At 43.3% G+C, this 22,018-nt stretch overlaps 1 protein-coding gene and 1 non-coding gene across 2 annotated transcripts in view; one reads left to right on the forward strand and one right to left on the reverse strand.

Annotated features, from left to right (window-relative positions):
• Positions 1-4,205: 4,205 nt before the first annotated feature.
• The window catches only part of wscd1b (WSC domain containing 1b), a 49,858-nt gene continuing 32,045 nt past the window's right edge, over positions 4,206-22,018 (forward strand). Inside the window, exons 1-3 of the mRNA XM_061804090.1 lie at positions 4,206-4,332; positions 5,308-5,939; positions 21,108-21,222. Coding sequence (XP_061660074.1) covers positions 5,558-5,939; positions 21,108-21,222 — 497 coding nt within the window. The 5' untranslated portion in view covers positions 4,206-4,332; positions 5,308-5,557. The remainder of the gene's footprint in view (positions 4,333-5,307; positions 5,940-21,107; positions 21,223-22,018) is intronic.
• On the reverse strand, positions 18,318-18,390 carry trnas-gga (transfer RNA serine (anticodon GGA)). The gene has a single exon. It is a non-coding gene; the product is annotated as a tRNA-Ser (tRNA).

Here is a 22,018-nt window from a genome sequence, read left to right on the forward strand (position 1 = left end):
CGACCAGGGACCAAGAACGGTAAGCCCGATGCCCTTTCACGGATATATAAGCGCTACGAGCGGGAACAAGTGGAGGCTGTAATCCTGCTTCGTCTCGATCTCGGGAGATCGAGACCCAAGTGAAGGAGGCACTGAAGGACACTCCTAGCCCGGCTGGATGCCCCACCAACAGATTGTTTGTCGTGCCTCCATTGACTGGGAAGGTGATCAACTGGGCCCACATGAATTGGACGGTGTGTCTGGTGTGTGCCCAGCAAATACCCAGTCAGTGGTGGAGCGACGTTTTTGGTGGCCTAACCTCAGAAAGGACATACAAGAATTTGTTAACCCATGCCTGGTTTGTGCAGCCCACAAACCCTCTCGTCAACGCCCCGTTGGGGAGCTACGTCCGTTGTCCGTTCCCCAGTGCCCATGGTCCCATATATACCTGGATTTTGTGACTGGTATCCCGTGTTCGCAGGGCCACACTGCCGTCCTCTTGGTGCTGGACCGGTTCTCAAAAATGGTCCATTACATTCATTCCGTTACTCAAGATTCCCTCTACCAAACAGACCGCTGACCATTACCGTGGGTTTCCCACCGACGTGGTGCCGGATAGGGGCCCTCAATTTATCTCCCAAATCTGGAGGTAGTTCTGCTCCCTTATTGGGGCCACGGCAAGTCCGACCTCGGGCTAGCATCCGGAATCCAACGGCCAGACCAATTGGGTCAACCAGGACTTGGGGACCGGACTTCGATGCCAGGCCTCTCGCGACCACAGCCCCTGGAGTCGGCAGCGCTGCTGGGTGGAGTACGCTCACAACTCTTTCCTCGGCATCGACAGGTATGGCCCTATTCCATGTTGTCCGTGGCTACCCCCATTCCCCAGGGGTTCTCTCCCAAGTAGAAAGTAATGTTATGATGGGAAAGGTGGAGGGTGGGGGCAAATACTCACTTCCCTCAATGAATTACAAAATAAATGGAATCTTTTGTTTCATGAGATGTTCTTGATTGTCTGTATGGCCTTCTGTTTCTGCCTGTTAAAACACATCTATCATTAAAATGATAAACCATGCATGCGTTTGTCACTTGGTAAACTAACAAAGTGAGGGGTGAAGGATCAGATAATTGTTTAATCCACTTTACTTAAATGCATATTCCTTTACAATTCCAAACATTTTTCACTCCATTTGTCTGACAAGTATTTTAGTACTGTATGTATGTACAATTGGAAAGATGGAGACATGCACTGGAAAGGAGAGGAATGAAGATTAGCCGAAGTAAAACAGAATATATGTGCGTGAATGAGAAAAGTAGAGGGGGAAGAGTGAGGCTACAGGGAGAAGAGATAGCGAGGGTGGACGACTTCAAATACTTGGGGTCAACAATACAGAGCAATGGAGAGTGTGGTCAGGAAGTGAAGAAACGGGTCCAAGCAGGTTGGAACAGCTGGCGAAAGGTGTCTGGTGTGTTATGTGACAGAAGAGTGTCTGCTAGGATGAAGGGCAAAGTTTACAAAACAGTGGTGAGGCCGGCCATGATGTACGGATTTGAGACGGTGGCACTGAAGAAACAACAGGAAGCAGAACTGGAGGTGGCAGAAATGAAGATGTTGAGTTTCTCGCTTGGAGTGAGCAGGTTGGATAGGATTAGAAATGAGCTCATTCGAGGGACAGCCAAAGTTGGATGTTTTGGAGACAAGATTCGAGAGAGCAGACTTCGATGGTTTGGACATGTTCAGAGGCGAGAGAGTGAGTATGTTGGTAGAAGCGTGCTGCGGATGGTGGAGCTGCCAGGCAAAAGAGCGAGAGGAAGACAAAGAAACGGTTGATGGATGTTGTGAGGGAAGACATGAGGACAGTGGGCATTAGAGAGGAAGATGCACGAGATAGGCTTTGATGGAAAAAGATGACACGCTGTGGCGACCCCTAACGGGACAAGTTGAAAGGAAAAGAAGAAGAAGAAGAAGTATGTACATTTTTGGATCTCAAGTGTCAAGTAAGCGTCAATGTTCCATTCATAAGATTTTTTTTTTTTTAAATCAAGACATGTTGCTGTCTAATGATGATATGAGTGACTAGAAAGGGGCAGATGAAAAAAAATGCAGTGAGATATTGAGGTATTGTGCTCCGTGAAGATTCGGAAGCATCTTGCTGCAGAGAGAGAGCAGGAAGTGTTTCTGTCTTGTCTGAGGTGATCAATGTCTACGAGGTTGCTCTGAAAAGGCAGAAATAGGAAGAGTTCAGATCCGGACCACTGAATGACAGCTCCCGTAGAATGCTTTTCAAATAGTCCAATCTGACTTACACGTTTGAATGACATTGAAAGAAGTTTATCGTCATGGACGGAAGAAGCTGCTGTCTGGAAAAGAAAAAAGGAAATTTGAGGGGAGACAAAAAAAAAAGGGTGCTGTGGATGGAAATGGCGTGAAAGCAAATCAAAATGTTTGCAGTCATTTCCTCTGTTCATCACCAGGCTAAAGTACGTGAGCACTTTTGGTTGTGTGCAGCAGTTCACGAAAAGCCGACATGTTAGGCAAGGCCACATACCTCGATATAACACAACGGACAAAACAGTGTGTACTGGGATAATGAATAACCTAACGAGATAATCATACATGTAATTTTATGACACTGAACTGTGAAAAATGCTGGAAGCCAGTGAACAAAGCAAAACCGAAGCAAACCTCACGAGACTTTGTTTCAAACAGCATCAAAGGAGTAACTCAAACTTATGCTTTTGTATTTCCTCTTCTTTAACTTGATTACAGTTCCGAGTTACCCTACATATGACTGATTGTTTAATTACATTTGGATGACTTTTCTTAATTTTGAATGAATGCATCAATAGGACCCTTGGATGTTTCCTTTAATAAAAGTGGATTTAAACCATAGAACAATTTTTGGAATCAACCACATATTTGATAGGATTTATGTGCAGCCGCCCTTTTAAAATCGAAACACGAGGGAGGCATATTTTGTGGCTAACACGTCATAGACATGTTATTAACACAACAGGAATTTTATTAAATTTTGAATTAAAAAAAAACACATTGAATGTCTCCTTTAATTCAGCAAGAAATAAAACTCATTGTGGTGCATTTTTCTTTTTTTGTCCTCTCCTGTTAATAAAATGCTTTTCTAAAAATCTAACTGTGGTGATAGTGGTCGCTCAGTCCATAAGGCTTGGAAAATTGGAAGGTTAAAATCAGATCATGTAACTGAAAATGAATGGAGATCGTGACTGGTTGTTTGAGAGATCAGCTGTCAAGGTGCCCTTGAGCAAGGCATCAAACACTGAGCACTGGCTCTGGTATTTTTTTTTCTTCCTGTGGACAGCGGGGGGGGGGGGGATTTAACAAAGAAATGGAATAAGAATATAAGAAGGTAAAATGCATCACACCCCTGGAAAGTAATCTTATTCACATCTCAACGCCCATGAGTTTCCCAAAATTGAGAGAAGTCTTCAAAACAACTTGACTTCAGGCAAAGAATCCCCCTTTCAGCCACTTTCTTCAGATTTTTTGATGAAACCGAACTTTTGAAAAAAGACATTCCAAAGAAATGAACATTTGAAAAGCTGCACTGTTGCGTCCCTGAAGGCACGGTGCAAGCACTTGTATCCAGGCCATATTGTTTTTTTTTTTGTTTTTTTTTTTTTAAAGGCTTAGTTTGAAGGTCAATCAGCCGTGACGAGGCACTTTGCTCTTCCCGCGTTCATTTGATCTCTTCGAGCAGAAGAGACGCTGTTCGAAACGTCAACTGGGTCACACGCGGTTGACTGGCTGATGCGTCATCTATGACTCATGGTTAAGTCCACTCTCTGTGCTTCCCAAGCCCTAAACATATTGGCGATTTCCCCGATCTGTGAGGCAGGAATTAATCAACCGAACCGGGATCCATGCATTTAAAGGTTTCAGTGAAGTTGGTGTATTCTTCCCCTTCATGAAATCTCACTGTTGGTGTCAGTAGTGAGTCAAGCTCTTTGACTGGTACTACAATACGGCACCGTGCTGAACACTCTGGGGACTGCCGAACACGACTCACGCGTTTGCACAGTGAAGAAGCCGTGACGCGTCCACATCATTGATGCAAATGAGACTGACTCCCCATCCACAGGAACACACACACACACACCATGCAGTACAGTCGATCACTGTGCCTTCATCTCAGAGACAGAGCATGTAAGAGAGAGAGAGAGAGAGAGGGAGGGAGGGAGAGAGCTAGAGAGAGAGCGAGAGATTATATAAAAGCGGCTTTGGGAACGCTGGTGAGCCGAGGTGACCGGAGCGAGCCAGGACGGCCATAACCTGAGAAAGTGATCACAGCAGTCGTTGGAGATCCACTACTGAAGGTACATTTTATGTTCAAACGTTCTCTTATGTCAATTGTGGGCAATTGTTTGAGAGAGGGGCTGTCGGAAATTGCTTTAATATGCGAGCTGTTCAGACACTCTCTGCCTCGTTCTCGTGCGGGCTTCCGTCATCGCTTGATTCAAACAATGTGATGATGCAGTTCAATGCATTCAAATATGGAGTTGAACCTAACTTGTTCAGCAAACTGTTGCGTCTGTCCTCTGGAGCACCGCACCCCTACTTTTTGTGGGTGCAGTGTCTGTGCAAGTGAGGCAGCGAGAGAATTGAGAGGAAGGGGGACTTTATTGTTGATTGATTTTTATTTATTCCGAACACCTCTTCTAACCTGTGAATAAACATTTTAGTTCAGGTATCTCTTTTGCACCTTATTTTCCAACACATTTATGCATTTATCTGCAAATGAAAGCAAATACAAGAGGTCAGCCTGTTCATCTCACTTCATAGGCATGTTTAACGTACTGTTTAAAAAAAAAAAACAAAAAACCAAACTACATGGTGTTATTTTTCTCCATCTCAGATTGCAGTGATAGTGTCGGTGGGATACACATCATCAGAGACTGCTGCAAATAAATGGAACATCTGCACTGAAAAATAATCCAGATTAAAAATTTGGATGAAAGGTTGATGAAATCGCTTAGTGTCTTCCCCGTCTATGTAGTATTCAGTAGAAAACAGCCGCCAAAATATCTTAAAAAGGACTAATTCTTCAGACCGTATTATGGATTACAGACAAATATCAGAAGCGGAATCAAATACTGAGCAGAGACCAAAGGAGATGTCGCAAGATGCTGCAAGGCACAAACACAAAGCCACAAGTCAAACTGGACCATTTGTCTAATCTTCCAGGCATACACACTGTACTTTTCCTTTTGATGGGTTCACCGACAGTAACACACACTTGTGCTTTAAATCCAGCCGCATATGTGATGTGCCTGTGTATGTGTCTCCCCCAGGGATCATCCTGGAGTCAGTGACCACAAAGAGGGATATTAAATCCCTCGATGCTGTGACGCATCCATTGTTCCAGCAGCACTGTTGGACTGTGCGCCAACGAAAGACCGAGACTAAATGTCTGCGACGTTGCCAAAGCTGCAGCCCCTGCCGAGATTATGAAGTTGTAAGTAGGTTAGTAGATCTGTCATTCTCCCACCTAATCCATGAAATGGCCCTCCTCTTTGATGCGAGAGTGTAACCGGAGCAGCCATGGCGGTGCTGCTCTTCAGACTGCGCTGCCCCTTGAAGCAGGCTCAGATGCTGCTGCTGTGCCTAGGCATCGCCTATCTCATGGCAGGCAGCATCCTGCTCATGCAACGCTCCAACATCCGAGTAGCCCAGCCAAGCCTCCTCGTGTTTCCTCCCTTGCTGTCACTCGCGGCACCCCCGACCACCCTTGGGACTACAAGCACAGGTGTGAGGGTGCGCTCCAGATGGGCTGCAGTACAATCTGCATCTGGTGCTGGTGCCAAGTCAGCACAGCACTGGCCTGCCTCCCGAAGCCTGGGAGTCCAACAACTGCACCGCCGCTGGTTTCACGGTGTATTGCCCGAGAGTCCAGAGCCCGCTCCAAAGAAGACCACCCAGAAAGGTATTGGTCTATTCACCCATTGTATCTCTCAATCTACTCAACCTTTCCATATTATGATAACATATCCATGACCAAATTACTTACTTACCCAACCACTGCAATTACCCACCTACCCATTAAACTCTCTGCCTATCTATCATCTAGCTCCGTGTATAACGTATCGACTTAATAACCAAGCAATCTGTGCTATATATTTAACGGAAAGTGAACAAAACTCATCTCGTCAAAAGTGATACTGGTTAGCAGTGAAAAACATGCAATGGAAGAGAATATGCACGACGTTTATGGAAATATCAATGGACTGAAACAGGTTTTCCTGCTTGATAAAATATGAAGAGGAAAATCAACACATTTATTGTATGTTCCTGTTGAACTGTGTCTCATTGTAAAGATCGCCAGAGGCAGTGGTAACACAAGGAGCTCACATAACACATTCACAGCAGACTTCATTGTTCATTTATGAGCAGATAATCGTGACCCGAGACAATTTTGAACGTTTAGAACACTTCTCAGACGTGGAGGCTTTACATCTTTTACACTGTAGTGGTTACTGTTAGCTGTTATGTTACAACAATACGACTCAATTAAAAGTAAAAAGTAGTCCTCAAACTAATTACCAATAAGTAAGTAGGAAAGTACTGAGTGAAAAAACTACAAGTACTGTATAACTGAGTACCATAATTTCTCGTGTATAATGTGCACCCCTGTATAATATGCACCCCCAAATTTGACCTCAAAATTCTGGAAAAACCTCCTACCGATGTATTACCCATTTTTACAATGCAGCGTCATAAAAACACAAAGTGTCATCTGTACAGTATTTTGTTATTTTCCCCCCAAATAATTATTCTGAAGTGAGGCACTTTAATTGAGCAAGTTATACTTTGAATTTACCTTGCTCTTTTTTTTTTTTAAATTCACAACCCTACTGTTATTTAGTAAATTGGAAAACACACAGTCGTGCTCATATATGTGATCACCCAGACAGAAGTTGTAAGACGAGGAAAATTCTTTAGAGAAAACACAAAAGACCACGCGGAACACAGTCGCACCACAACCAAAACCAATCACGTTCAAACTCATGTTCATTGGGAGTCCACGTGCGCCGCCCACCGTTTTGGTTTTTAGGTTCGAAAAAAAAAAAAAAAAAAGCAACAAATGCAGAGGGGGTTACTGAAATATCCATCCATCTTCTGTCCCGCCTATCCTCACGAGATTTGCAGGCATGCTGGATCCTATCCCAGCTATGTTTGGGTGAGAGGGGGCGCACACCCTGAACTGGTTGCCAGCCAGTCGCAGGGCACATGTAAAAAAAATAAAATAAATATGGGAGGAAAATGAAGTACCTGAAGAACCTCACCCAGGCATGGGGGGAACATGCAAACTCCACATGGCCAGGCCCACGATTTGAACGCAAGTCCTCAGAACTGTGAGGTGGATGTGCTAACCAGTCAGACGCCCTGCTGCCATATGCGAACACAATTTGCTTTATTACCTAAAATGGCTGAATGAAGTTTTTTTTTTTTTTTTTTTGGACCAGATTTATTGATAAGGTATAAGCTTTTTATTTTATCCATTTCATGTTAGCAGCATGGTGGCGTAACTGGTTAGAGGGTTGGCCTCACAGTTCTGAGAAACAGTGTTCAAATCCTGTTCTCTGCTTTCCGGTTTCCTCCTACATTCCAAAAACCTGCATTAATTGGAGACTCTAAACTGCCCTTATGTGTGATTGTGAGTGCAAATATTCTCTGTCTCCATGTGCCCTGTGATTGGCCGGCAACCAGTTCAGAGTGTCTACCGCCTCCTGATAGCTGGGATAGGCTACAGCACTTCTGTGACCGTTGTGAGGATAAGCATCTCAGAAAATAGATAGATGGATGTTTCATGATAGGTGCACTTCAATTGTACTGAAAATATCTGAAAGTGAGAGAGAGAGAAAGAGAGAGAGAGAGAGAGAGAGAGAGATAGATGGGGTGAAATATGTGAAATTTGGTCAGTTAGGAAACTGCACTGCATGATGTTGTTCTTCGTGATCTAAAATGTAAATGCATGTAAATGTAAAATGTTGCTTCTTTTTTTTTTTTTTTTTTGGGGGGGGGGGGTGAGTCACTGTGATAGGCCCACAAAGCTCAATTGACGACATTGTGTATAGAAACGGGATTTTCGCCGTGTCGTTTGATTGGAGAACTTGAGTCAACTATCACTATAGTTCCATTGGATTGGTGCGATGGTGCTGTTGTGGGAGTAGAAAGCCAACGTTTAAAAATAGATTGCGCAAACAATAATTGATAAATAAAGGTAGCGTGCGGCATGTAGATAGATCATTGTAGAGGTGAAAAAGTAACGTTTCTTCTGCACATAAATACTCAAGTAAAGATAAAATGTATGATGCATTAAATTCCAAAATTCTACTTTAGTAACTATAATCGATTAAATGTCGCATGTTCCTATTCACCTTCAAATACTGAATCTAACCGCTGGATTTAAAAAGATGAACATTAACATTAAAACCTCACAAGGTGTCCTGTGAAAAAGCCATAACAGTTCAAATAGCTCATGAATATATCCTTAAAGATTTCTTTCCTTGCTTGTCAGTGGATTGACTATTTCTGCTGAGATGACAAATAGAATGGCATTACATCCTGTGGAACATTTTTTTTTTAAAAAACAAATAGACAATTACCTGGCCACTGAGGAGTCATATAGATGAAAATGTACCCACAAAATAACCCTAACCAGAAAGAGATCGGTTTTAATAACTCCCACCTGGCAAAGTTTTTGATAAAACAAGTATAACTCTAACACAGTCTTTAATTACACAGATTGTTTGCAGGGGAAATTGCCTGAGGGATAAAAAGCAAGCCATTCTTTATTGATATCACTCATAAAGACAGACTCCACTTATAAAAAAAATATATTCATTCGTCATTGGCAGGAAGTACTTAAATATTCTAAACTATACAACCATCCGTCGAGTGGTGGCTGGAGGATTTTTTTTTTCCCATAGGCTATAAATATACATAAACATTGACATATAAAGATACTGTTCGCTTTAACGGCTTAAAACAAAATGCCATCTTAGAAGAGCGGTGAGAAAGAAACCACACAATAAAGACACTCACATTTTAGTCACATTCAAACTGTTCGAATTCTAGTGACCAACGCACACATTCACACTTCACAAAACCAGCGATCAGAATAGCAAGCCAGGAACCAATGTTAGCAAACTTATCTTTAAAATTGAAAAGGTACAATGAGATATAAAGCTTTAAGTAAAAAAAAAAGACAGCAATTCTATCATATCAAAGTTGATTTAGTATTCCGCCTGGAAGTACTGATCTCAACACAAAACGCCAAGAGATTTTGTTCTACTCGTAGATGGGCAATAGTCAAACTTCAGCTCCGTGGTGGGAGGGTGCAGAAAGTCAATACCTTACCTTGACCCTATTTAAAAAAAAATATATATTTTACTTACCATGATCCACCCAGGCGGCAAGGTGGACCAGCTGTAGAGCATTGGCCTCACAGTTCTGAGGACTGCCTGTGTTGAGTTTGCATGTTTCCCGTGCCCTTGTGGGGTTTCTCCGGGCACACAGGTTTCCTCCCACATCCCAAAAACATGCAGCATTAATTGGACACTCTAAATTGCCCCTAGGTGTGATTGGGAGTGCGATTATTGTCTGTCTCCATGTGTCCTGCAATTGGCTGGCAACCAGTTCAGGGTGTGTGTACCCTGCCTCCTGCCTGATGACAGCTGGGTCTGGCTTCAGCACTCCCACGGCCCTCGTGAGGATAAGCAGCTCAGAAAATAAATGGATGGATGGGCTCAATAAGTGAAACGAAGATAAGAGATGTAAGTAGAGGAGGAAAAACAGTAAGAATTATATTTCCGACTCACGCAGTATCTTCGCGACTGGAGCTGCATCTGACGTCAGTTCCTCCCATCCTCACGAGGGTTGATTGTGTACTTTCCTTTAGCTGAGAAGTGAGGTCCACCCAGAATCACAGGGCCCATATAGATAAATAACCATCCACACTAATTGAATTTAGAGGCTACATTCAAAATAACATGCAATTTTGGTGGGAGTGGTGGTGGTGGTGGTGGTGGGGGGGGGGGGTGGGAAGCGGGGGGTCAGAGTACCCATCTGCTGGTTCCTTAGCAACCTCATTGCAACAAGGAGAATACAGAAAGGAATAATGCGTTCAGCTATTTAACACCCACATGACCCCACGTTAAATTACAGTGTATCCCACTTCAATAGAAAAATGGATTTCAGAAACCACGTATGAAGGGTTGATTAAAAAATTTCAGTATTGATATTGGAGCTATGTGATATGTCAAGGAAGGCCTTGATTGCAAAAGCCTTCATGCTTCAATTTATAGTCCCCCGCCCGTGGTTATTTGTTTCGACACTCGTGCATACAAATAAGTGCGTTCATTGGCATTTCGTGTACAAAATGCCAAGATCATGGTATCTTGTCACATTTTGCAGGGGTCCACCTTTGTTTCACACTCTGGAATTATCTATAATCAATGATTGATAATTCATATGCTAGTGCTTATACTGTATACTCTGTCCTACATTGAAATTAATTGCTTCATTCCTCATTTTATTACACGAGGAGGCAGCATACAAAAATAGCACCAAAAACTCTGGATTTGATCAGAACAGTTACTGTTTATCCTGTCGTATCAAGATTATGCAGTTCTACCCACAGGAATCAAACGCAATAAGGGGAGATATTCAAAATTGCTCGTCTGCCTTGGATAGGTGTGACAAAACTTCCATTATGTGATCACTTCACATCACAGATAAGTCACACCAGAGATCCGTGAAGGCACTGGATTTTTTTTTTTTACAAGTAATAATATAGATACAGGTGACTTTTTGTTATTGTTTTGGAAATATTCTCTTGCAAAAAAAACAAAAAAAAAATCTTTTAGTTTTATTTGCTCACGCAAATAAGAGATTGGCTTGCCTGTAACTTGCTGGATAATTGGGAGTTTCCAAGTGTTGGCGTCTGACCCCGACCTGGCTCAGAACGGCATGTAATGAGGCTCTGCCTGCTGTGGTTTGATGACTTAGCTTGCATCAGTGATCATGAAGAATATTGGAAAGGTGGTCAACAGCAAGGAGGGGAGTGTCGGTAAGAACGTGGCCTTTTACTTTTACTTGGTCATGTTGTTAGTTCCGACAGAGACGATCATATCCAGCTCTGCCATCCGTCTTAGCATTTAAGAAAGCAGCACAGTGTCAGACCCAAGCACACTCATTTTTATTCACTCTGAGAGTTTGGACCGCTTCCCTCCATTAAGCCCAGCTGCAAATGTCTTTGGCTGCATCTTCATTTTGATTAAAGCGCCTGCCGGGTGGGTTAGTGGGGTAGCACTCTAAACTGAGTTGATGCATCAAGATGCGAGATGCTTCCTACACCAGTATCTCTTTCATTCTTGAATACAGCACCTGCTGGTGTTCCAGGTTCCCCCCCCCCCCCCCCCCCTTGAAGACGAGTTGCCTTGCCTCTGATGCCAAAGTGGTTACGCATTGTCGATTCTTATTTTCATCCTTCTCAGCGTGTCAGAGGCACATTCCTGGAAGTCAAAAGAAGAGCAAGCACATACTGAGTAGGAATATTAGTGGTCGATATTTTTTAATTCAATGCAAAATACCATCAAAACCTTAGTCCTCCTGCTTTTAACTGGTTTGTTGCGTTGGCTCCACACTTCCCTGCCTGTTGAAGAGTCTGTTGGTCATATCCGTAGGCAGTTATGATATCTCTGAATAAGCCCCAGGTGCTGGCAACCCATTCTCCACCAGAAAGTGAGATATTTTTTTTATGAATCTGCGGGATAAATCTAAAATTTGTGTTTGTCTGATTTAGACCATATTTCAACCAGTGTGTTTTTTCCCCAACAACATCAAATGGTTGGTCCCAAAGGTCAGCTCATTTGTAATTTACTCTCTTTCAGACAGATGTTTGCAAAAAATATGTCTGGGGAACTAGCAGACAAAGATTTGCAACAAACAAATGTGATAGTAAAGGCCTACAGCAGGGGTGTCAAACTCATTTTTGTCACGGGTCACATTGTACTTGCGGTTTCCCTCAGAGGGCCGTTATAGCTGTGAAATCATAAAAAGTCTGAAATGCCTCATTATATTTACACATGAAATGTATGAACTAGTTTTGGAATCAGAAATCAAGGGTAATGGGTTTTTCCAACTATTGGTGTTTGGTAACACAATAATGCTTGTGATAGCACAATGTTATCATTTATGATAGGACAATTTGAAATTTTAGTACAGATTTTAAAAAAAAAAAAAAAAAAAAAATCATGGAAGTTGATACACATGATTTCCCTCCGCGGGCCACATAAACTCATGCAGCGGGCCCGATCTGACCCCCGGGCCTTGCGTTTGACACCTGTGGCCTACAGCATGAAAATATGTCTTTGATATATAAATTACAACATCCATCCATCCATCCATTTTCTGAGATGCTTATCCTCACAAGGGTCACAGAAGTGCTGTAGCCTATCCCAGCATTCAGTAGACACCCTGAACTGGTTGCTCGCCAATCATAGGGCACATGGAGACAGACAATAGTTGCACTCACAATCACACCTACGAGCAATTTTGTCACAACCTATCGGAACGAGAGTAGGACCCAAATGCAGGAACTCGGAAGACGCAAGGTAGTTCAAGAAGAGACACGTTTATTATATGCAGAGGTAGGGGATCGAGCAGGCAGTCCGGCGCAGCAGCGGTAGTTGGGACGTCGGGCAAGCAGGAGTCGGCGCACCGGGGAACAATCAACGCAGGCAGAAGTATCGAAGGAGTCAGGCTTACAAGGTTGGTCGGAGAACGGACGAAGGTCGGTACACACAGGTTCGATCAGGGATACCGGAGCACACGAATGGGACATGAAGATCATACGAACTGGCGCCGGCCAGTCGTCATCGCGGTCATATAAATCCATAGCATAATCAGGCTGCATGAGGCGCAGGTGTGCCCCTTCCCATCAGCGCACCTGCGCGGACACCCGCACAGCTCGTGCTGGAGCGAGCGGCAGGATCATGACAGGTTTAGAGTCTCCAATTAATGCAGGTTTTTGGGATGTGGGAAGAAACCGGAAACCAGAGAACACACAAACTCCACAGAGTCGGGACCAGGATTTGAACCCCGTTTCTTAGAACTGTGAGGCCAACCCTCTCACCATTTGTCCCATCATGCCGCTAACGTGAAACAGATCAAATCAAAAGCTTATACTTTGCCAATAAATCTGTGTCAAATGCGGGGAAATATGGTGGCATTGCTGTTATTTTTAAGTCATTATTTCAGCCATCCGTCCATTTTCTGATCCACTCATCCTCACGAGGGACGTGGGAGTGCAGGAGCCTATCCCAGCTGTCATAGGGCAGGAGGCAGGGTACACCCTCATCTGGTTGCCAACCAATCACAGGGCACATAGAGACAGACAACTGTCACACTCACAGTCACACTTTAGGGCAATTTAGAGTCTCCAGTTAAAACATGTTTTTGGGAAGTGGGAGGAAACCAGAGTCCCCGGAAAAAATCTCACACAGGAACAGGGAGAACTTGCAAATTCCACAGACAGGGCCGGGATTTGAACCCTGGTCCTCAGAACTGTAAGGCCAATGCTCTACAGCTGTTCCACCATGCCATCCAATACGATACGTGGCTCACAAATGATAGTAAATACACTGATGCAATGCCAGTAGTAGTTCGTAACTCTCTCTCTCACACACACAAAATACTGTATGTATCAATGGACAAAAATATGAATTCATCTTGACTTTTGCCTCTGGATGTTTCATGTGAGGCTCCATTGAGCTGTAGCGCATGCAAAAGGCAGGTGGACCAGGATCAAAGAACACGGGACAGGAGTACTGTATATTGGATTTTCTCCTATAAATTTCAAATCAAGGCAAACCATAGGCAAACAGAGGTAACTGGGTGCAGACTCAAAAAAGTGCAGGAGATATGCGCTTGTCCAGGTTGTTCCGGAGGCTGACCGGAACAACATGAAGCTCTGGTCGTACTCTGGGTTGCCAGATAAAAGGTGCTTGGCTCGGTGGGTCAGAAGGGCAGCCGGCATGCCGAGCACATGAAGCTCCTCAAGCTCGGCAAGAGCTGCTTCAGCCTCTTGATGCCAACAGAGCCACATTCATTTCAAAGGGACAATGTAAACTGCCAGCTAATTCCGACAAAATACAGAGCAACAAATTATTATGGTGTCTTTTAGAGGCTAAAACGAAGTTGTCGTCCCCGTGGAAATTCTGCAAAAATTACAAGATAACCATGGGCATGCATGAACACAGGACTGCTGTAAAGTCTACATTCATTGTGACCAGACCTCGTTTAACTAGAATTCTCTCTTTACCATAATAGATGCTGCATATTATTATTTATTTTTTAATGAGATTGGGATGCAATGCAGTTGTGTGCACGTGCAGTATTAATCTGGCACACAAATGACTGGCACACAAAAAATTGTTTTGATCATTTTTAACAAAAATCCAAATATTTTGACTACATTGCTATGTTTTAAAATAAACACAAACGAATCCACTGAATTGAAGGCTGTGTTGCTCCACCCCTTAGGTTTCCTTTCATTCGTTTTAAATCTATTTTAATTTCGTGGGCAGCGTCACATTTTTAGGACATCATGATTTTCACGCATTATATCCTTCAGTATATCAAAATATTTAAGTGTTTTAATCCGAAGCCATAATTTGGTATCAGGAGAGGTCAAAGTTAGCACCGAGTTATTTCCCTTTCCTTCCTGACCCGACATGCCTGCCTCAAGTACACATGGAGCGTTTTCCAAGAGAAGAAAGGGAGAAAGGTCAGTATGCAACCAACCCCATGCGTAAGAGTCGTTCTACAATAAGAATTCATTAATCAACATATCTCTAGTATGCACCACGTCACAGAACTGATAACATACCGGTCCCAGTTTTGGGACGCTGCCCTTTGTTTTATGCGTTAAATGGGGGTGGGGGGGGGGGGGGGTTATTTCCTTGATTGTGGCCTGCTCAGAGACTTTTATCTCAATAAGGCAAAAAATTGCCACCCTGCCCATGAATGGGTGAACAACTTCTGACAACACCCTAACACCCCAAATTGAGTGCCATACAGTACTCCTTGGTGGAAACTGGACTTTGAGATCCTAATGTTCCGACCGGCTACTGAGTCCAGAACTCATGTACTGCAGATACGTACCAGTATTTTTTGCACATAGAATTCATGATTTCCATAAAGTGGTCCAAGGCAGCCACCAGATATTCCATGCTCTGTAGCCTGCTCCCCATCTTTTTTCTATGTGCCTTGCCTTACATGCTTTCATGCTGAATTTATCTTCCGCAACACCTTTTGGATTCCTTGGCAGCAATCTCATTTGATGTTGGTCGTCGTCAGAAGAAAAAAAGAAAGCTCACCTCTTTGTGTCCTTGAAATCTTAAAAGCCAAAACATCTTGGAAAGCAGACTCTGGTGAGTGATTCCCAACAATATTTACAAGTCAACACAGAATGCTTTCCAGCCACCCAAACAGAAAACCATTTCCCCACAGCACATCAATTCTTCAGTGAGCAAAACGTGGTGCCATACAGCGTAAAAATATGACAGCACCACACCCAAGGGGATTGATATAAATGAAGTGGAGTGAAGAAAACTCACACTCACAAACTTCAGGTCATAACGTCTGGAAAGGACAACTTTTATGTGTCAGCCATGAAAAGAAAAAGATACCATCAAAGGCGGAAGTTGGGTGGCATTTTAAAAAAAAAGGCCTTAATCTTGTCACCATATCCTAATAGTCTGTCGCAGCCAACAATGTATCATATCATTCTATCCACAGAGGCATGTTTATTGCCTGTAAATACATTCACATCATTGTACGACTAAGAATAGGCTATGTAATTATTAATTAGACGTGGGTGGGATATTCTGTTTCACCACACACTGCAGCTTTTACATTTACTCTGAGTAGCTATTGATGCAAAGGCTATGCTATCAAAACAAAGGCAATCTGGTGCACATCCAAGTTAAATTCAAGATGTGTCAGCAATTTATTGTGGGTGTAGAAATTATTTACACTTTACTGGCATACTGTGACAAATAGTCAATAGTATTACCATCTCATATTGTTAACATTGTTGACTAATGTATTGAGCATCGCTTGGGGTAGAAGTTGCCGTCGGCTTCTCCCATTTGGTGCGTGCCACAACGGTAAAGAAGAAGAATAAGATACTGTTATGTGGACTCATAAAAAGCAAAGCACTGTAATCATTTTAACAGGGCTTTAGTCATTTTAATCACTGGTGACAGTACAGGCCTCAGTGCATTATGAGGTAGCTATTTCCTGAAAGCACAGTGTCTGTCTGACTCCTCTTCATTTTCTAGCACCTGAAACTTATATTGAATCCACATTGAGACCTCTACCAGCCAAAATTATAAAACAAAACACATCTTTAAAAATGAAAAATCCCAAACGGATTATTGAGCCCACTGTACTCTTAGGAACGCCTAAGTGCCGGAGAAATCTTTTTGTAACATTGGCCAGATCTGTGACTTTCCACAATTCTGTCTCCGAGCTCTTCATGCACTTCCTACGACCTCGTGATTCTCATTTGCTCTGACATGTGATCGGAGCTTTCATGTCTTATACACGGACAGGTATGTGGCTTTCCTCATCAAGTCCAATGAGTAAAATCCAACACACCTGGACTCCATTGAATATTTTCGAACCATCTTAAAGGCCCACTGACAGCCATCTGTACATTTTAAAATAAACGGAGGCGCGTGGAAAAATGAGAGACACTTGGCAGAGAGAACCCACGTTAAATGCCGAAGTAGATGTTTTCACCGATAAGAAATGGGACTGTTGATCCACTTCCGCTTGTCGTGGCCAACTGGGTCCACGCGTGTATCTGGTGAGTAAGTCGTCGAGATTTACACGGAAGAATTTGAAAGCGTAAAAAGTCTGGTCGCATACAAATAGCTTTATCGAAGTTTAACGCGTGGCCGGCCGCAACACGCTTCCGTGTACGCTGGAGACGGCTCCCTGTCTATTTTTTGAACACATTGTTCTCAAATGTGCCAACGTACTTTAATAAGTTATTATGACGAGGTCCATTTGTTACCGTCTGAAGGAAGGATTACGTCATCCCCCGCAACTATTTTTTTTTTTTTTAATAGCTCTATACACACCCGCTTGTCATTTAGAACTCACAAAGCTCTCGTTCTTTGCACCTGTGCAATCCATTTTTCACGACGAATCGGGTCTTTTGGAAACGTATGAAGAGGGAAAAAAAATGGATGGGACCATTCCGGATGCTCATTTTTGGTTAAAAACATACTACATTTTATGTTTTAGGTGTCAGCGTCCTTTAAGGATGATCACAGTAAAGTTTCTGAATTTTTATGGCTGTGTGATATTTCAGTTTTTCTTTTTTAATAAATAAGTAAATATTTCAACAATTCTGTAATAATATAATATAATATAATATAATATAATATAGGCGGCACGGTGGATCAGCTGGTAAAGCGTTGACCTCCCGGTTCTGAGGTCCCGGGTTCAATCCCAAACCTGCCTGTGTGGAGTTTGCATGTTCTCCCCGTGCCTGCGTATGTCATGGTAAGCGTCACTGATGGTGTTGTGGTACTTGAGCGTGGGATAAATTTCCGCTCAGTGATGGTGTCGATATCTGGCCTGCGACTGACTGGTGACCAGTTCAGGGTGTCGGGTTAGGCTCTAGACCCTAGACCCTTGTGAGGATAAGCGGCTTAGATAATGGATGGATGGATGGATATGTCATGGTAACCCAGAAAAAATGATTGCACATCTGCTGTTTTTACTTGGTTCCTTGATGACGCCAGTATAGCTAGCAGTAAAACCTCAGTTTATTATCCTGCTAGTAGTTGAGCTACTGAGAAATTCTATCGTGAACTCAGAGGCTACATTCAATCTGCCATTCAACATTTACTGCAATGGCAGAAAACTGTAACGCATTGGATCGAGATGTACTTTGCTTCGCCGCATGTCGGAACATGTGGTCCGTTGTGTGCATTAGTTATGGTATGAAAATTCACACAAAACTACCATTATCCCAGTGTCATCTACCATGTTTCAGTTAGGCATTACACTGTATAAACTACAGTGTAGTTGTTGTGCAGTTTAAAGGCAACAGTACAAAATATAGCACTACTCTGGAGATGAAGTTTCTTTCCGCTTGTCCCTTTCGGGGTCGCCACAGCGTTTCATCTCAGATGAACACACATATGTTTGGCACAATTTTTTTTTTTTTTTTTTTACACCGGATGCCTTTCCTGACACAACCCTTCTGAGGGAGTGGAGGCCCCAGTGGGACACGAACCCACAACCTCTGGTTTTCCAAACCAGTGCTCTAACCACTGAGCTAGAGGGGCTCCGCTCTGGAGATGAAGTGGCAATGAAAAATTCTTATATTATTAAAGTTCTTACAGATTCTCTGATCCCGTTACTTTTAAAAAGAGCACAAGTCCAAGACTGCGATTGACACAATACTTTTGGTGCAATTACAGCCCTTATAACGTTTTTAGGTGTGAACCGACCACCTTGATTTTCCTATTCTTTGAAAAATAGCTGACCTGTGTTACATTGGATGGAGAGTGTCTGTGAACAGCATTTTTAAATCTTGACAAAGATTTTGAATGAGATTTCGATATGGAGTTGGATCTGTCAGAACATGTAAATGTCTGTTGTCCTTCTGGATGAGGAACCTCCGCTGTGTAGGACTCTCCACCAGTATTTATCTTTCCATCCATCCATCCATCCATCCATTTTCTTAGCCACTTATGCTCACAAGGATCACGGGGAGCACTGGCGCCTATCCCAGCTGTCATCGGGCAGGAGGCGGGGTACACCTGAACTGGTTGCCAGCCAATCGCAGCGCACATGGAGACAAACAGTTGCACTCCCAATCACACCTAGGGGGCAACCAATTGATGTTGCATGTTTTTTGGGGGGGATGTGGGAGGAAACCGGAGTGCCTGGAGAAAACCCACGCAAGGCAGGGGGAGAACATGCAAACTCCACAAAGGCGGAGCCGAGATTGAACCTGGCTCCTTAGAACTGTGAGGCCAACGCTTTACAGCTGAGTCACCGTGCTGCTACCAGTAATTATTTTACTTCCAAAAAGCTTACTTGTGCTGCAGGGGTCCACTTCAAATCATCCTTCTAATGAGCACGTTCAAGCATTGGAGCTGCAAATGTTTTACAGTTCGGAAAACACTTTGTGTATGAGGAGATGAGATCCAAGAAGGACTTCAAGAAGTTAAAGGGTGGATGAGCGCTCAAGACTGCATAAATGTGCTCTTATTCATAAAGAAAATCCTCAGCGGTATTGATGTGACCTTGAAAGGACCATTCCCTGAATTGGCATTTCCATTGAATACTAGTCTAACACCTTTAATTTTCTGACAGCATTGAGATTCCTGTCATGTTTAGTGCATTTTTGGCCATTGACGATGAGAGTATTTTAATCATTTTGTACACCTTTAAGGCCATTGATGATGCCAACCAATTCCTAAAAGGCCTCTGTCATCTTCATGTAGCGGTAGCGGTTGGTAAGCATTAGAAGGTCAATCATAGTAAACGCCTTTTCACCTTGTATGTTCACAGTTTCACATGATAAAGGCTAGCAATCTGTTACCACAGCTTTATTCGTTCCCGTAGGTCGTTGGACGTAATGCACTTATTCCATCAGTTTTACGTCCAGTTCCTGCAGTAGCATCATTCAGGCAAATGCATCAATCTTTTGGATAAAAGCATTTTTGTGTCAACAGTTCAGTCTTTCTGCAACAGAGGCAATTACAGAAAAAAGGCAGGCAACATAGCTTCTGGCAGATTTGCTCGACAGTATAGTTGCTCTTGATATTATGCACAAAATTGTGTACATGTGACGTCAGGAGTTCCCAGATGCTCCTGTGAATATTACAGGCACAAGTGAAGTCGTCGTTGGAGGGAGGCTGTCATTACCTGTATTCACATTTAATCAAAGGTTTTTTTTTTCACTAGAAACTGTTAAATCTCCAAACAGCTGAGACAGTCCTACCAAGCTACTTGAGGCAAAAAAAAGAAGTATAGCCAGGATCAAAGTCGTCCATGTTGTTCTTAGCGATCATCTCCCAATATCATGGCACTGAAAGCTTTGCTAACACTGGACAAAATTGCAGAACTCTTTTGTCTTGAAGAATGGAATCCTGCTCACTTACCGGAAAGTGAGCACGCTGCCGGATTTTGGCTGTCACCACTCCCTGCAAATTTGGCCTTTTTACTTTGAATTGCAGTACTTTCGCCAAGATTCATTCTAGCTCCTTTAGTTAACCATCATGGCTGCCAACCGCCTCCGGCATTGGCTTCTTTTTTGCCGCTGTTTTGCCACTGCTCTGAAGATCCTTGCATATCCTCAGGCTTGGTTCCCGAACTTCTCCTTCTGTGGAGATCATCTCAGTTGCAAGCTCTTCTCCGGGGTGCTTTCTGATAAGTGTGATATGCCGCAGCCACCCAGGGCAGTGCTACAACCCATCCCTAGTGACCTTGACAATTTTTGAGCATCACATAGGGTGCCTAGTTTCGGGGCAGCACATTTTTTTCATTGGCAATGCACCAGCACCAGCGCGTTTTTGAAATTTTCAATTCAGATGAGATATTCTGTGGTTCTGACAAAGATGGAAATTTTCCTCAATTTTAGCATTCAAAGTCACCCTTGTGCCGATAAGTGGCTTGGAAAATGGATGGAGATGGCTAAAGTGGACGCCACCATTGAAACATCTGTTAATGGTTGAAATCCAAATTATACCATGTGATGGGGTTTTGACTGCATTTCAGTGAGTCCGGTCTGAAAGCTTCATATTGATAGAACTCCAACCTTCATCTCAGAGTGAACATCATTGGCAAGTCTCTCCAGTTGATTTACTGCTGCGCTACTGCCAAACTGATTGATTACATGCCTTTGCCTCTGAAATATGCAATGACTTTATAGTCAATTTGTAGTTTTAGATATCCCAAGACAAAAAGTTTGTCAATGTGGAATCTATATTATGGTGGATTCATTCTAGTCATCCATTTACTGACTAAAAATATTTCTGATACGTTTCTGTAGGAACCTACATTGGCTGTTTCCTGCACAACACCAGTGAGCGAGCCCTTGGGGGAATTATGCTCTACGACCTGCGGAAAATGACCAGCTCTCTGTGTCAAGACACCTGCTCCGAAAGGTAATGCTTTTCTCATGGAGGCCCAATGAGGGGACTACAGAAGTCCTGCTGTTTGAGTCAACGCTTTGGCGCTCATTCTCCTTCATGAAAGCCTGCTGTGTACTCAACCGGCGGAGAGCCAGGTGGCTAGATAACGGTAAAAGATGAGGCTGGCTGAGAGAAGTAACTAAAAGGGTGGATCTGTTGCAAAAGTAAGGGGTGGGGGGGTGGGGGGGAGTGTCCGTGCATGCTTAATTTGATGACATAAGTGGCTGGTGGCTGGAGCAACTACAGTTCACAGAAAAAAAAAAAAAAAAAATCCAAGATGAGTACATGACTGTAGTAAGATGTGGAGGAGCTGGTGGATTTCTTCAAAGCAAACTCAAGAGAGGAATTATTCCTTTTAATACCTTAATACCTGAAGTGAATGCAGAGGGAGGCCCTGTAGCTCAGTGGTTAGAGCACTGGTTTGATAAACCAGGGGTTGTGGGTTCGTATCCCACTGGGGCCTCCACTCCCTGAGAAGGGTTGCGTCAGGAAGGGCATCCGGCGTAAAAAATTGTGCCAAACATATGTGCGTTCATCTGAGATGACACGCTGTGGCGACCCCGAAAGGGACAAGCCGAAAGAAACTTACTTTACCTGAAGTGAATGCAGATTTACTGCTCGATTCTCAAACACCCAACCAAACCTCCACATAACCTCTTGGCCCCTCACTCACCCCCAATCCACACAGCCGGAAATCCTGCTCGTTAAACGAGTCGGCCAATTACTGCAACTGGCAAAAACGAAAAAGTCAAGGCAATTTATGAGGAAG

The sequence above is a fragment of the Syngnathoides biaculeatus genome, chromosome 18 (genome assembly GCF_019802595.1).
Source record: "Syngnathoides biaculeatus isolate LvHL_M chromosome 18, ASM1980259v1, whole genome shotgun sequence".
NCBI lineage: Eukaryota > Metazoa > Chordata > Actinopteri > Syngnathiformes > Syngnathidae > Syngnathoides > Syngnathoides biaculeatus.